The sequence below is a fragment of the Salvelinus sp. IW2-2015 genome, unplaced genomic scaffold (genome assembly GCF_002910315.2).
Source record: "Salvelinus sp. IW2-2015 unplaced genomic scaffold, ASM291031v2 Un_scaffold3126, whole genome shotgun sequence".
Classification (NCBI taxonomy): domain Eukaryota; kingdom Metazoa; phylum Chordata; class Actinopteri; order Salmoniformes; family Salmonidae; genus Salvelinus; species Salvelinus sp. IW2-2015.
The window spans coordinates 1-16884 of NW_019944416.1; the positions used below are offsets into that span (position 1 = coordinate 1).

The 16884-nt window shown below is 40.0% G+C and overlaps 1 protein-coding gene across 4 annotated transcripts in view; it reads left to right on the top strand.

Annotated features, from left to right (window-relative positions):
* Positions 1 to 850: 850 nt before the first annotated feature.
* LOC112075390 (uncharacterized) overlaps positions 851 to 16884 on the top strand; it is a 60481-nt gene continuing 44447 nt past the window's right edge. Inside the window, exons 1-3 of one of the 4 annotated variants that reach the window (XM_070440894.1) lie at positions 851 to 1004; positions 1251 to 1406; positions 1508 to 1645. In XM_070440894.1, the coding sequence (XP_070296995.1) occupies positions 875 to 1004; positions 1251 to 1406; positions 1508 to 1645 (424 nt within the window). In that variant the 5' untranslated portion in view covers positions 851 to 874. Of the gene's footprint in view, positions 1005 to 1250; positions 1407 to 1507; positions 1646 to 4191; positions 4424 to 16884 lie in introns of those variants that run through there. The other 3 variants (XM_024142397.2, XM_024142396.2, XM_070440895.1) reach the window with 3 other exon arrangements.

The following is a 16884-nucleotide window of genomic DNA, read 5'->3' on the forward strand; positions in this document are numbered from 1 at the left end:
CACTACCTTTGAGTTTTGAAAAATGCTAAATGACCTACAATCCCTGATTTAAAGGTCAGATTGGATGACCAATTCCTTATCCCTATCCGGAGGATCAGAATCCAATTTTTCAGTTTTGTAAAAAAAACTATTCTAATCCTATCCGATAGGAGTAGTCCAATCAGATAACTTTTGAACAACCATCCCCAGGGGTCTGATTGACGCACTTTATTGCCACACTCTACCAACACACTTGACTCCAAAAACGGCTTATCATGGGCTTCAGTTTAGAATGCAATATGTTTAATCAGTTGTGTAATCATTAGTCCAAAACGTTTTGCAACGAAAAATATGAGTTTCTATTGGACAAATTCAGGTAGGTCCCTCCCCGTTTCGTTCCATTTGCTTCTGTTTGGTTCCTAGTGAATACACCCCAGGTGTGTGAGCTGCTCCAGAGCTATATGTGTAATGTCTTAATAAAACTCAGTTTGTCTTAATTAAACTAATGTCTAAATAAAACTCAGTTTGGCTACTCCAGAACATGAGGCGGAGGACTTAAATGGGCCCACAAACAGTCAAAGCTATCGTCACAGCCATTACTAAGTAAATATCCAGTGATTAAGGTGTGCAGTGCAGGTTGGAGGCATATTCATACATTTAAATGAACAGTAATAAATAAACATTTTAGTTTGTGAAGAAACGCCAGTTCTCTAGAGAATAAAGAGACAWTGACATTATACAATCCCCATTCTTTCTTTGTTTTTCTCAAGTCAATTACAAACTAGGAACGTTATTTATTCTTCTTGGTGCAGAGCATTATTTGGCAGAGAGGAAAAGTCTTGTGCCAAAACTAGTTCTCAAAATATTTGATGTCTGACCTGATTGTTCTATTCAGATGGATACAATATACAACCTTCTCCAGCAGCATAGACTGGACGCCTACCACCACAAATTCCTCTCTTTGGGTGTCCAAGATGAGAGAGATTTCACCGATGGCGTAAATGTGGAAGATTTAGACAAAATGGGTAAGGTCACAGACCGGTTACTGACTAAGGTGATTTAAAGTATCCCATCATGCCAACAACTGCATTATTCCACTGTAAACAGTTTTGCTCAGTCATATGTAAACTGTTCTGATTGGTCATATGTAAACTGTTCTGATTGGTCATATGTAAATTCACAATTTTAAAATAAAATAATAATAATAAATGGTTGTCTCACTCACAATAGACATGCATTCAACTTGTCCAATGCCACTTATTTACTAACAGGTTTCAGTCAAGTAGAGAAGAATCGCTTTGAAAAAATGAAAGATTTCATCCAAAGACTCAGAGTGCCACAGCAAGCGATGCCTGTACAAAAACKAATGGAGTCTTTCCAACTGTGGTACACATACCCCCACTGTCCTGAGCTAAAAGAGATCACAGGTGAGACATACACCATCTTTATGTAGTCCTTATAGGAAAGAGGGGAGAAAGCATCACATCACTAACTATCCTTACTCCCTTTTGTACAATTTTGAATGCAGACATGGATCCTGCTACAAACACMGTTGAAGACCTGATGCTAAGGAYCTGTCACCAAGAGGGCATTGAGAACTCTAAAGCTGTGTGCCTCTACACAGTTGATGGAATGCCTCTAACTGATGATCCTTTCTTCAACACATGTCAGTTAACCAGATACAGTTTGCATAGTTTTCTTATTTCACTCAGTTCCCATCATTTTTGGCCCCATAACTGTATCACAGCTATACAATCAAATGCATGTAGCCTCTAAGACATATTTGCATGGTACAACACTTTACAGTATATGATACAAATCATTGTATACGTCCATTTGAAAGGGTTGGTAATTCTTGTCTACTTCAGTATAATCTGAGTGAAAAGAAACTTGTGTAATGACATGGACCATCCCTTGTGTTGACCTGCATCTTCTATTTCACCCATGAGGGTCTTTGAAAGACAGGCACAAGAATGAGTGTGAGTTTTTGTCACAACCCGGCTCGTGGGAAGTGACAATGAGCTCTTATAGGACCAGGGCACAAATAATAATATTATAATAATAATCAATAATTTTGCTCTTTATTTAACCATCTTACATTTAAAACCTTATTTGTTCATCAATAATTGTGAATAACTCACCACAGGTTAATGAGAAAGGTATGCTTGAAAGGATGCACCTAACTCTGCAATGTTGGGTTTTATTGGAGAGAGTCTCGGTATTAAATCATTTTCCACACACAGTCTTTGCCTGTATTTAGTTTTCATGCTAGTGAGGGACGATAATCCACTCTCATATAGGTACATGGTTGCAAATGACATCAGTGTCTTAACAGTGCGATTTGTCAAGACAAGAAGCTGAGCTCAGCCCTATTCAGAAATCTCTCAGTGGCTTCTGATTAAATGGGATAACGAACCTGTGTAATTGCGCACCCAGCTCACTCAGGTGCTTCGCTATATCACATTTGACATTGTCCGTAAGCTTGAATTCATTTGCACACAAAATATCATACAATGATGGAAAGACCTGTGTGTTGTCCTTGTTAATGCAGACATAAAGGAGCTCCAACTTCTTAATCATAGCCTCAATTTTGTCCCGCATATTGAATATAGTTGCGGAGAGTCCTTGTAATCCTAGATTCAGATCATTCAGGCGAGGAAAAAACATCACCCAGATAGGCCAGTTGTGTGAGAAACTCGTGCAAGTGGTCAGACAAGTGAAAATTATGGTCAGTAAAGAAAACTTTAAGCTCGTCTCTCAATTAAAAAAAAAAAAAAAAAGTCAATACTTTGCCCCTTGATAACCAGCGCACTTCTGTATGTGTAAAAGCGTTACATGGTCGCTGCCCATATCATTGCATAAGGCAGAAAATACACGAGTTCAGGGGCCTTGCTTTAACAAAGTTAACCATTTTCACTGTAGTGTCCAAAACGTCTTTCAAGCTGTCCGGCATTCTCTTGGCAGCAATAGCCTCTTGGTGGATGCTGCAGTGTACCCAAGTGGCATCAGGAGCAACTGCTTGCACACGCGTTACCATTCCACTATGTCTCCCTGTCATGGCTTTTGTGCCATCAGTACAGATTTTCCATTTGATGTCACAAAGCTGTCCAGTACTTTAAAAATATCCTCTCATGTTGTCCTGGTTTCCAGTGATTTGCAGAAGAGGATGTCTTCCTTAATTGACCCCCCATAAACATAACGGACAAATACCAGGAGCTGTGCCAGGCCCGCCACGTCTTTTGACTCAGTCAGCTGGCAGTCCGATGGACTAATTTGTGTTTTGCGGATGTCAGGAGAACGCTACCTTCCCGAATGCGTAGTGACAACTGTAAAGTGCACCCGTGGACAAAGCAAGGTCCATACAGAAATGGTTTGTCGACATTGGTTTTGAAGAACTTGACTGGCCTACACAGAGCCCTGACCTCAATCCCATCAAACACCTTTGGGATGACTTTGGGATGAATTGCCCAACATCAGTGCCCTACCTCACAAATGCTCTTGTTGCTGAATGGAAGCAAGTCCCTGCAGCAATGTTCCAACATCTAGTGGAAAACCTTCCCAGAAGAGTGGAGGCTGTTATAGCAGCAAAGGTGTGACCAACCCCATATTAATGCCCATGATTGTGGAATGAGATGTTTGACATGCTGGTGTCAACATACTTTTGTACATGTAGTGTGTAATACTAATTTAAGTGTCCCAGATTTACATTTACTGTGTTAAGTCTAGTCTGTGAGACCAGGCTGGAAGTGCACATGTCACAGTCATATATTACATACAGTTGCCTACTTCAGTAAACATGAAACTTAAAGCTGCAATATGTAACTTTTTGAATGACCCAACCAAATTCACAAATGCGTGTTATAGATATGTCATTCTCATTGAAAGAAAGTCTAAGTGCTAGATCTCTTCTATGTGCGCTATTTCTATGCTTCCCATGTTTACGGTTAGTTTTTGAGTCTTACTTTCAGTTTTGAAAACCAGCTTCAAACAGCTGAAAATACAATATTTTTGTGTATGGAAAATATATTTCACAGTGGTTTAGATGGTACAATGATTCTCTACTCTTTACTTGCTTGCAACAAAAACGAATTTTTGCGACCAGGAAATAGCAGAGCGATTTATGCATAGTGCATCTTTAAGTGGAGTGTTTTCCCGCTTCATGACACTACTAACTTTTGTTTTTGTAGAAGCCCCCTCCCCCCCCCCGTTCATGTTACAAGACTTGTACCTAAATTTCGTTTTCACCCAGCCACACCCTTTCCAAGAAATGAACGTTTTTGTAAACACAATCTGAAAAGTCAGAGCAAATTTTCACTGCCCGTGGATCAACATCCATCAAGGTAACGTGTTCTCTTTTTACGTTAAGTAAATAAATCACTTTTTTTTAGAAACCAAGAGACAAAAACAGAACATTCGAGAAGACGTATGGACAACATCTAACAAGGTAAATATGTTATTTAAAAAACTTTATATTATAAGATTAACCAAAAAGAAATAGATTTTTGTTGTTAGAAGTAGTAGTATGTAGTTATAAGACTAGAATTAGACGTAAGGAAGAAATCCTTTAAACTGAATTATCAATTCCCCATGTATTTTTTTGTCAATTGAGGTATAGAACAAAGGGCTGTCAATGCTGTCATTTTTTGTACAGGTGTTTAATTAATATTTGTAAGAGGTGCCATTGTCAGTATTAAAGCAGCAAGGCACAAGAGGCTGTGCTATGTTGAATACAGTCAGGTAAAAGGCGTGGAGGGCCAGTCAACCTTTTTATCTTTGACTATTCATCACATAGCACGCCCTCGTGCGCCTTGTTGCTTTTATAAAACGTTAGCAACATAGTCAAATAACAATGGATTGCATATTTTCATTAAAACAGTATTTTGGTAAATTCATGCAATTGTAACGGATGTGAAATGGCTTGCTAGTTAGCGGTGGTGCGCGCTAATAGCGTTTCAATCGGTACGTCACTCGCTCTGAGACCTGAAGTAGTTGTTCCCCTTGCTCGGTAACGACGCTTCGTGGGTGACTGTTGTTGATGTGTGCAGAGGGTCCTTGGTTCGTGCCCGTGTCGGGGCGAGGGGACGGTCTAAAGTTATACTGTTACACAATTTCATTCTTCCACCAGAAAATAAAGTCCAGAGAACAATCTGGTTGTTCATGTTAGCTCTTTTGGTCATCTTGCACCACAGGTTAAAAAGTGGTGTGGCAAAATGTGTACGTGTCATTTCTGGGGCCTGGAGTTTTTCCTGATCTCATGACCTGGTCAGGTAAAACGCTGGGTCCTATTCGTAGGCTATGACAGGGTCCAACGTTTCTCATGCCAAAAGCGCCACCATTATGATCACATTATTGATACAGATGTTATTAGCAACTCCTGGGGTAGCTAGTTAGCACCAATGCCACCAGCCTGAAAACAATGACCAGTAGAAACTGCAGCCATTTTCAATATACTTAGCAATGGTTTAGGAATCCATGTAAGTATTAGCTAGTTAGCCACTTGTTGTTCTCCTATTGAAATAAATATCAACGTCATAGTGGCGGGACTTTGACTGTGGAAAATCACCTCCCCAGTCAGCCTATTGTGCGTATTGACATTTTAAATTGCACTTTACAGCCTTACCTAAAGATTGGGGATCAATGAAATGGGGTATCAGTCTACTCAGTACGCAAGTGTTTTTTCCCCCTAAGTCCATGTTGTGTTGTTTTCCTCTGGAATAGTGTTCAATACACATAGTAAGTTGATTGGTACAATAAATGTGGCTCAATTCAGTGGCTTCAGAGTCCTGAAATAAGAGCTACGACGCTAATGTTCTCTGGTGTCACTGAGTGACTGATACCCCATGTCATTGATCCACAATACATAGGTAGGCTGTACAGTGAAATAAGTATGCCCCCAATGCAATTCTAAAGTCTAGTACATCCAGTGTGATGAACATATTTTTGTCAAATTAACAAGTTATTGTATTTTGTTAAATTTATTTAAGGACATTCCAACTTCGTTTAGCATGATCTATTCCATTATTGCATGATTACACTATTTGTATTAATTTGAATTACTTTCAAATTACATACCTTTATTTTGAAGGCGAACCGCAAATTCCACTATTGTGGCTAATCTTTATTGTGGCTAGTTTCATATATGTGGGTCCGACCACCATTAATCAAATAAGAACTATCTTATAAATTAGGGGTATTTTAGACGATGACACCAAGCTAGTTAGCTAGCTAACTATAGCTACTGAAACAAATTGTGTTGTTTTGCTATGTTTTTAGGGAAGAACATGGTTTGCATCCATCGGCTAGCTAGCTTTTTTATAAACCAGCACTTTTTTATAACCAGCACTGTCCAGAGCTTGGGGAAGTGTGTCTGCGCTCGTGCGGCAGGTGCGTCACGAGACAAAACTTTACCAGCATCATAGCATACGTATCGGTGAATCGTTGTGACATTTGAATTACGAGTGATAGTGTAATCAATGTGTTTGAAAACTTAGTGGAATCTGTGTGGGTAGCTGGACAGGTAGGATGACTGACAGTGAAGGTGAACAGGTGGTCACGTGTCAGGTGACAGAGGAATGGATGAGACTGAGTCAGGAATTCCTTTAACCATAGTGGTATATTTACTGAGTAGTCTGTGCTGCGTAACAAAGGAAACAAAATAACATGTATCCAATCAAATTCATAATCACAAAGATCAAATCATAACAAGCATTTATGATTAACATAATTTAGGGAATTCAACAATCCAGTTCATTAAGAAGTCAATAGAAATCATCTGTGAGTCATTTAGGCTCGTAACTATTTATCATAAGTCATGAAAGAATACAAACAGTGAATGATTATTCAATCTATAATCCCCATTAGTTTGATATCAAAGTCGATCAGTTAGCAAACAATGACGTTTCTCATTTCACCCTTTCAATTGTCTTCTTGTGTACATGTAATTAATTTAATTACATATTAACCATATCGATTGCATAATTGGCCTATGATGATCCGTAGGGCCGCGATCATTGACAATTCACATTACACAATATGTTTGAAGCGTGTGCTCCAAGCCGCGCTCCCGCGGTAATAACTATAAACAATAACTGATGGCCCACTCTCCCGATCGCAACAGTTAGTTCAGATGAACGGTAACAGAGTCGGTGGATTCATGGACGCACAGAACTTCTGGAGCAGACGGAGTTAAGGAAGAGAAAGCAGCGAGAGCAGGCGTTTTCCTCCTTTTATGGGGATGAGATCTGTCGGTCATTGCCATCTGACCTAATTAAAGCGCCCCTGGCCAGGCTGAGTAAGTGGCCATGAATTAAAGGATTATTCCACCAACTCCATGGGCCTTTTCTACAGTGTTATAACTACTTTAAAAAGTCATAAACGTGATGTGCAGTCATAATCAGGTCCTGATTGATCAACGAGCTTATTTGACGAGTCCAATAGTGTCATTTGACGTGTATCTTTTTTGACACACATAGACCCAAGTTTTGGGTTCATGCTGGGCCGATAGGTTGCCAATGCTTTCTCTCTATATGCAGCTATTAATATGCTATATTTGGTTATTGTGATATGTATTAAAAAACTGTTTAATATAATTTAGCAATTTAAGTCATTACTCTATTCTTTACAATTGCATTGTATTAATTGTATATATTTTTTCTCTAAAGTATTGTAACGACCCGGTATTGTGTTCTGTGTTTGTGGGTGTGTTATGGTTCTCATGGCTACTAGCAGGGGTTAAATATGTCAGGACAGATGGAAAGGTTGGGGGGGGTATGATGGGTAATACCGCGGGATTTGGAAATGCATAAATAGGGATTACTGTCTCATTGTTCTCTCTCTTCTGTTCGGGCCTTGATCTGTTCCTATGAGAGTGACTCTTAACCCGACAGGGTAACATTGTGTACGTTCGGCATTTAGCGGCGTGGGTTGTGGCCGGAACAATAGCCCAGTTTATGAATAAACCTGTGTTCTGACCTGCACACCTAGAGTCCGTCTCTTTTCCCTTTATGACCCAGCCGGGTCATTACAGTATGTTATTTTGAGAAAGTTGTTTTACATCTCAAAATAGGACACTGCCCCTTTAAGAGAACTGCTTCCAAAATATATATTTACCTGGCAACAGTAGGCTAGCCAAAACGAAATGTAAAGTGTATTTTTGTAGCTTTCTTTTTGCAGACTATCAACAATAGCCAGCATATTGCTAGCTAGTATGTCTACTGTTGAAGATTCACTTTTGTAAATCCCTTTCCCTCAAATATATAAGCTAAGCAAGTAGATTGATGGGTGCTTATTTTTGCACAGGACAGCTTGCGTGTGTTGTGTGAACATATTGTACCGACCCTGGGTTTATAAGCGCGGATATCAACTCTGCCGCTCGAGCATGCTTTTGCGGCATAGCGCTGGACTTCGGGCTAGAAGGTCGAGGGTTCGAGACCTGCACCCTGCCAGTTTCATGACGATATCAACTTCTGTACTGATTGAGTGTTGTGACCATAGACAATTAAAACCAGGGTTCTAACCAAAGACGATGCTATGTGTTGGACATTGACAAACCTTAACAATGTTTTTATATATATATATTTTTTAAATGTTTAGCTCACATAATATAATTTAAAAGTAGTCATTAAGGTGTCTGTAATATAATAAAAGTGTTGAAAACGAATGTAGACATGTATAAATGCATTTCTATAGCTTCCAAAATCTTTTTTTTACAATTGAGGTGTACCAAGACGGCTACACGGTGGCTTCATCAAGCCAGTGGGAATGTGTTTAGGAAACTCTTAACATCACATGTGTGCTACAAAAACGAATAGAGCCCCACAGTGGAGGTGTCATAATACCCATAAAATCTAGCTGTCAAACAGGGAAATGCTTCCAGTCGTTTTTTCCACTATTCATTTTCCCATAGGGGATTTTAGAAACAATTAAAATAAGGTCTGTGTTTCGTGTAGGCTCACCCTGACGTTTTGATAACACTGTAAATCTCTCTAGAACAAGATGACTTTTATCAATATCTGTATCTACAGCCCCAAAAATGAAACGCTAATTAGCTGCTAATGTGGCTATCATAAAGGACTACAAAAATGCCATGATCTGGACGAGACTGGCGAATCGAGGCAAAGGTAAGAATCTCTGGATTAACTATCTAATATTAGCTAAATGTAGTAATGAATAAATGGTCAATTATGTCCTGTGCAAGTTTTAAATTGACAAAATACCAGTTAGCAAAGTTGTCTGCTCAAGATGACATGCAGGGATTTGTATTTTGCATGTCTACTTTGATGCTAATTAGCTTTTTCGAATCTGAGAGTACATAGAGCTGAATATATTGCTAAAAGTCACCTTGTCCAAAAGAGATTTACATGGTTATGAAAATGTCACGCCAGGGTAAGCCTACACAAAAAACAGCCCTTATTTTAAGTGTTTCTAAAATCCCCAAATGAATGGTGGAAAAACGATTGGAACCATTTCCCTGTTTGACCGCTAGAATTTATGGGTATTATGACTGATACTGGGGTACTCCACGAAGGGGAGCTCCAAGTGACTTGCGCAAGGGAACGAGCGCGCGAGGTTGGCTCAGTTTATTCGCTTATGCTATCCATGAATTGTCAGTGTCCAGTTGGTCCACGAGGATGAATAGATTTTTATAGTTTGTATGGCTATGCTGATTAATACAACATAGAGGAAGAGCCATGTAGAATCAAACAGTAACAACAAGACCAGGACAAGATAGTGGATTTATTAGAATATGGCTGAGTTAATCACACAAGCACATCATAACAATATATTGTTATGACATCATTTATGAATATTGTCAGCTACCATGTTTATGAGTAAAATCTGGAACAAGCTTAATCCTTTACAAATGTCACAAACAGAAATACACTATGCCAAATAGAGAGCCACCTGTTGGCTCAAAACAGCAAATACATTTAACCGTGTTGTGTGTACTTCAATTGATTCGTCATAGCCATGTGAAATATGGCCCAGTTGTGTTATGGAGGACTTTAAGCAAGTTCAATTGCAATGCTACATAATCTGTCCTTTAACCTGCTTTTTATAGTTTACATGGCCGGTTAAAATCAGTCTAGAGGTGGGGTCATGCAGAATTGAACAGTAACAAGATAGGACAAGAAGCTAGATTTATTAGAATATGGCTTGGAGTTAAGCACATAATACAACTATTGTTTTTATTACATAACTCATGGATATTGACAGCTATCTTAATCCTTTACAAATATTGTCATAAACGGAAATAAACTGCATTCACATATGCATGAAAATGTTTTGGAACCGCTCTGAATTCACAAAATTGACTGACAGGACCAAGTGTGAAAATACCCTTTAGAGCAGTTGGTGGAGTTCAAGTCCCTCAATTATCACATGAATACACATTAGACATGGCAAAATGTATAGTATTGCAAGAAAATTAGCTTTAAAACTGAAAAATTGTCTCACCACCAACAAAAAGGGGTGTGAATAGTTTGTGTCATGAACAGTGCTTTTGCACATAGAAATAGGCGTGGTGCACGCAGGGTGGCACAGGATGTTCCCCAATGCTGGAAGGAGGGCTTGAGTGAACAAGTTTGGGAACCCCTGCTTTAGAGGACGATGTGTTAAAATGAACTAATTTCACATTGAAAAGAATGGCTGCCCCTGATGAGGTTGCAATTTGTACAATCCATTTAAATTTCTTAATTAAAATAATATTACACCGGGATAGGGAATTTCACAAATAACCATACACATAAGCCCCACCCAGAATCATGTCTGCAACATTAGGGTTGAAGCAAAAACCTACAGGAGGGTAGCTCTAGGAAGGATGTGCAGCCCTGCTACAAATTCTATTGAATGAAATGAATGACCTCACCTAAGACAAGTGTTAAACCTGCATTTGGTGTCTACAAGAATATGATTGTAAACAAAGATTGTAAACATGTAATTGGATGCAACTGTGCAGCAATGCTCAAGGTATAATCCCACCTGCTGTGTACGAGTTACAAGTGTTAGCGGACGAATACTGTCACCTTGGGTTCCATGGACAGCTGTTGGCAATTGCACTTGGAGTGGTGGGTGCAGGACTCGTTCCACTTGGAAAAGTAGTTGTCTCACACTGTCATGTAGCTCTGATGACCAAGCATACCTGCTCATCTTATGATGTTGGGGATGAAGGAAGAGGGGTTAGGCACAGTTTGCAGGATGTGGGCCTAGACAATTTAAGATCAAATGTATTAAAGATGCACTATGCAGAAATCGCTTTTCCAGAAATAATTTCCTGGTTACTAAAATGCTAATAGTTTGCCTAATTTCAGTGTATGTGACAAAACAAGAAGTCGTGGTGTAGAGAATCATTTTACTATCTAAACCGCTGTGAAATATCTTTTCAATAACCAAATATATTGTATATTCAGCTGTTTGAAGCTGGTGTACAAAACCGAAGGTAAAAGACACAAAAAAACGAAACTTCAGAATGAGAAGCATAGAAATAGCACATACAGAACACATCTACCACTTCTTAGACTTGCTTTCAACTGGAATGAAAGATCTATAACTCACATTTCTATGTGAATTTGGTCGGTCGCCCAAAAAGTTACATATTGTAGTTTTAATAGTTACTAAATTAGAAATCATAAAAGTCACAAGGCTACAGAAACATGGTTGTAGCAGGCTTAGCCATCGTCGCCTCTACAGTGTTTTATATTGCTGACATTAGAATGTGAGATATACAGAAGCCTGTAAAGTTTACTTTGGCTGCAGTTCTACTTACTTTCTATGACTACTACTTTCTACTTAGCATTCTATTCTATAGCAAACTGGCAAACTTACAATGACAGTGGCTCTGCATCACATTATTGCACACGCATTTCTAAATTATTTTACATAATAACACCCTTAGAATGAGTAGAAGAGACATGGTTGACCAGACCATGGCAATTTGGCTAGTGGTATAAAAGATGGCTGACATAGAATTGTAATACATCATTACAATGGTAATCATTCTTACTGCATGTATAGGATACAGAGAGAAGCTACAAAATTACAGAGATAGAACAAGAGTGTTATAAACTCAGCAAAAAAAGAAACGTCCTCTCTGTCAACTGCGTTTATTTTCAGCAAACTTAACATGTGTAAATATGTGTATGAACATAACAAGATTCAACAACTGAGACATAAACTGAACAAATTCCACAGACATGTGACTAAAAGAAATGGAATAATGTGTCCATGAACAAAGGGGGGTCAAAATCAAAAGTAACAGTCAGTATCTGGTGTGGCCATCAGGTGCATTAAGTACTGCAGTGCATCTCCTCCTTATGGACTGCACCAGATTTGCCAGTTCTTGCTGTGAGATGTTACCCCACTCTTTCACCAAGGCACCTGCAAGTTCCCGGACATTTCTGGGGGAAATGGCCCTAGCCCTCACCCTCTGATCCAAAAGGTCCCAGACGTGCTCAATGGGATTGAGATCCGGGCTCTTCGCTGGCCATGGCAGAACACTGACATTCCTGTCTTGCATTAAATCACGCACAGAACGAGCAGTATGGCTGGTGGCATTGTCATGCTTGAGGGTCATTTCAGGATGGGCCTACAGGAAGGGTACCACATGAGGAAGGAGGATATCTTCCCTGTAACGCACAGCGTTGAGATTGCCTGCAATGACAACAAGCTCAGTCCGATGATGCTGTGACACACTGCCCCGACCATGACGGACCCTCAACCTCCAAATCGATCCCACTCCAGAGTACAGGCCTCGGTGTAACGCTCATTCCTTCGAAGTTAAACGCGAATCCGACCATCACCCCTGGTGAGACAAGACCGCGACTCGTCAGTGAAGAGCACTTTTTGCCAGTCCTGTCTGGTCCAGCGATGGTGGGTTTGTGCCCACAGGCGACGTTGTTGCTTGTGATGTCTGGTGAGGATCTGCCTTACAGCAGGCCTACAAGCCCTCAGTCCAGCCTCTCTCAGCCTATTGCGGACAGTCTGAGCACTGATGGAGGGATTGTGCGTTCCTGGTGTAACTCGGGCAGTTGTTGTTGCCATCCTGTACCTGTCCCGCAGGTTGATGTTCGGATGTACCGATCCTGTGCAGGTGTTGTTACATGTGGTCTGCCACTGCGAGGACAATCAGCTATCCATCCTGTCTCTCTGTAGCGCTGTCTTAGGCGTCTCAAAGTACGGACATTGCAATTTATTGCCCTGGCCACATCTGCAGTCTTGCCTCCTTGCAGCATGCCTAAGGCACGTTCACGCAGATGAGCAGGGACCCTGGGCATCTTTCTTTGGTTGTTTTTCAGAGTCAGTAGAAAGACCTCTTTAGTGTCCTAAGTTTTCATAACTGTGACCTTAATTGCCAACCGTCTGTAAGCTGTTAGTGTCTTAACGACCGTTCCACAGGTGCATGTTCATTAATTGTTTATGGTTCATTGAAAAAGCATGGGAAACAGTGTTTAAACCCTTTACAATGAAGATCTGTGAAGTTATTTGGATTTTTACGAGTTATCTTTGAAAGGCAGGGTCCTGAAAAAGGGACGTTTCTTTTTTTGCTGAGTTTATATGCAAAACAAATTGAGACGGCACCATAGCAACTAAGCGTAATTTGACTTAACATTGAAATGTCAGTTGAGTTGATCGTTACTAAAGCTGCAAATTAAAATTCCAAAAACGGTACACCAAAAGATGTCTGCTAGTGCCATGGAATGTTGATTTGATGTCTGTTGTACTCATTTAATTTCTATGATAACAATAAGTGTCTCAGTTTTTCACCTTTATTTAACCAGGTAGGCCAGTTGAGAACAAGTTCTCATTTACAACTGCAACCTGGCCAAGATAAAGCAAAGCAGTGCGACAATAACAACAACACAGAGTTACACATAAACAAACGTAAACAACGTACAGTCAATAACACAATAGAAAAAAATAGACATCTATATACAGTGTGTGCAAATGGAGGCTACCTGGGAGAGACGGTAGTGCTATAATGCGGAAGCCTAAGAATGGCGCTGCTAAGATCAGAGATTCGTCACCTGAGAATACACCTTCATTTGAGGTGTACGTACAGTGCATTCAGAAAGTATTCAGACCCCTTGACTTTTTACACATTTTGTTACGTTACAGCCTTATTCTAAAATTGATTAAATCCTTTTTTCCCCTCATCAATCTACACACAATACCCCATAATGACAAAGCAAAAACAGGTTTTTAGAAATGTTTGCAATTTAAAAACAATGAAAAAATGAAATAGCACATTTAAATAAGTATTCAGACCCTTTACTCAGTACGTTTGGATAACGATTACAGCCTTGAGTTTTCTTGGGTATGACACTACACTACAAGCTTGGCACACCTCTATTTTTTATTTTATTTAACCTTTATTTAACCAGGTAGGCTAGTTGAGAACAAGTTCTCATTTACAATTGCGACCTGGCCAAGATAAAGCAAAGCAGTTCGACACATACAACAACACAGAGTTACACATGGAGTAAAACAAACATAGAGTTAATAAAAAAAGTAGAAAAATAAGTATTTTTACAATGTGAGCAAATGAGGTGAGATACGGGAGGTAAAAGGCAAAAAAAGGCCATGGTGGCGAAGTAAATACAATATAGCAAGTAAAACACTGGAATGGTAGATTTGCAGTGGAAGAATGTTTCTCCCATCCTTCTGCAGATCATTTCAAGCTCTGTCAGGTTGGATGGGGAGCGTCGCTGCACAGCTTTTTTTACAGGTCTCTCCAGAGATGTTTGATCAGGTTCAAGTCTGGGATCTGGCTGGGCCACTCAAGGACATTTGCCCCAGACTGAGGTCCTGAGCGCTCTCAAGCAGGTTTTCATCAAGGATCTCTCTGTACTTTGCTCCGTTCATCTTTCCCTCAATCCTGACTAGTCTCCCAGTCCCTGCCGCTGAAAACCATCCCCACAGCATGATGCTGCGTCCACCATGCTTCACCGTAGGGATGACGTTTTCTTCCAGACGTGACGCTTGACATTCAGGCCAAAGAGTTCAATCTTGGTTTCATACATCATGGTGCCTTTTGGCAAACTCAAAGCGGGCTATCATGTGCCTTTAACTGTGGCCACTCTTTCATAAAGGCCTGATTGGTGGAGTGCTGCAGCGATGGTTGTCCGTCTGGAAGGTTCTTCCATCTCCACAGAGGAACTCTGGAGCTCTGTCAGAGTGACCATCCGGTTCTTGGTCACCTCCTTGACCAATGCCCTTGTCCCTCGATTGCTGAGTTTGGCCGGGTGGCCAGCTCTAGGAAGATTATTGGTTGTTCCAAACTTCTTCCGTTAAGAGTGGTACCCTTCCCCAGATCTGTGCCTCAACACAATCCTGTCTCTACGGACAATTCCTTCAACCTCATGGCATGGTTTTTGCTCTGACATGCACTGTCAACTGTGGAACCTTATATAGACAAGTGTGTGCCTTTCCAAATCATGTCCAATCAATTGAATTTACGACAGGTGGACTCCAATCAAGTTGTAGAAATATCTCAGGGTGATCAGTGGAAACAGGATGCACCTGAGCTCAAAAGGAACATAAAATAATAAATACAATTCTCTTCAATGTCACTGACCCACTGCGGCCCTTCAAGATGAGTTCCGTTTTTTTGTGGCCTCCATCAAAGTTGCCCATTCCTGCTGTAGATTATACTATCTACCTAGAGAGTTTTAACCTATATTTTTCGTAGCTGTCTACTTACCACCACAAACCGATGCTGGCACTAAGACCGCATTCAACGAGCTGTGTAGGGCCAATTGTTAGGGGAATTTAATAATTCCTTTATGTGCTCATTAATTAAAATCACTCTGTTTCTAAGAATTTGTAAGATTCTTATTAGCATAAAATACAGGGACCAGTCTTATTAAAATTAGATAATAGTATTTTTCTCAGAGCACGCTCCCATTTAACCACAAACAACAGTTTATATACAAAATATGACGCCATTGGTTACAGAATGAAGCTCCTCCTCTTGACCAAGACAAAACAGGTTCAAAAGTTCATTCCAACTCACCAGCGCACACACATGACACACAATATAACTAGATTAACTCCTGAAGTTTCACCATAATTTATTACCACTTTAGCAGACAGCTCAAGATAATGGAAGACCTAGGGAGTCACTCGCTGCCTTATCTAAACATCCCAGGGCTAAGTTGAGTCGGTTCAACCATAGGTTAACGATCCTTTTTGCTTACTTAATAACCCACAGCACATACCTCTCCAACTAAGTTGGAATGGTGTTTATTATGTTTTAATTACTCCTTGTTCATGCTACATAATCCCTTCCTTATGAATTAACATTATTAATCAGATATAATAATACAGGGTAGAGTTCAATTAATTATAGTTTTATCTAAATGTAGACATTGTTTAGTCATTATTCATAAAATTCCTAACAAATGCATCCCCAATCAGATCGACAACGATAGACAGCTGCCTCTGATTGGGAACCACACTCGGCCAAACACAAAGAAATAGAAACAGAATATTCCACCCGAGTCACACCCTGACCTAAACAAACTATAGAGAATAATAAGGATCTCTAAGGTCAGGGCGTGACACAACTATACCCAGCTCATATTGCGAAAGTAACACAGGCCTAGTCACATACACTATATGGAATTATGATTCTAACACACAATTGCATATACATATAGATGGTCTTCAGGGTGGTAATATCTTTAGTCACTTTATCTTAACGTACAAATTATTCTATCACAATCCACACTGCCCTTTCCCACCTGGACAAAAATAACATCTATGTGAGAATGCTGTTCATTTAACTTACAGCACAGCGTTCAACATAGTGCCCTCTGAAGTTCATGACAAGCTTGAGGTACCTAGGGCTGAACTCCTCCCCTGCAACTGGATCCTGGACTTCCTTTACAAGCCCCCCCCCCTCCCCCG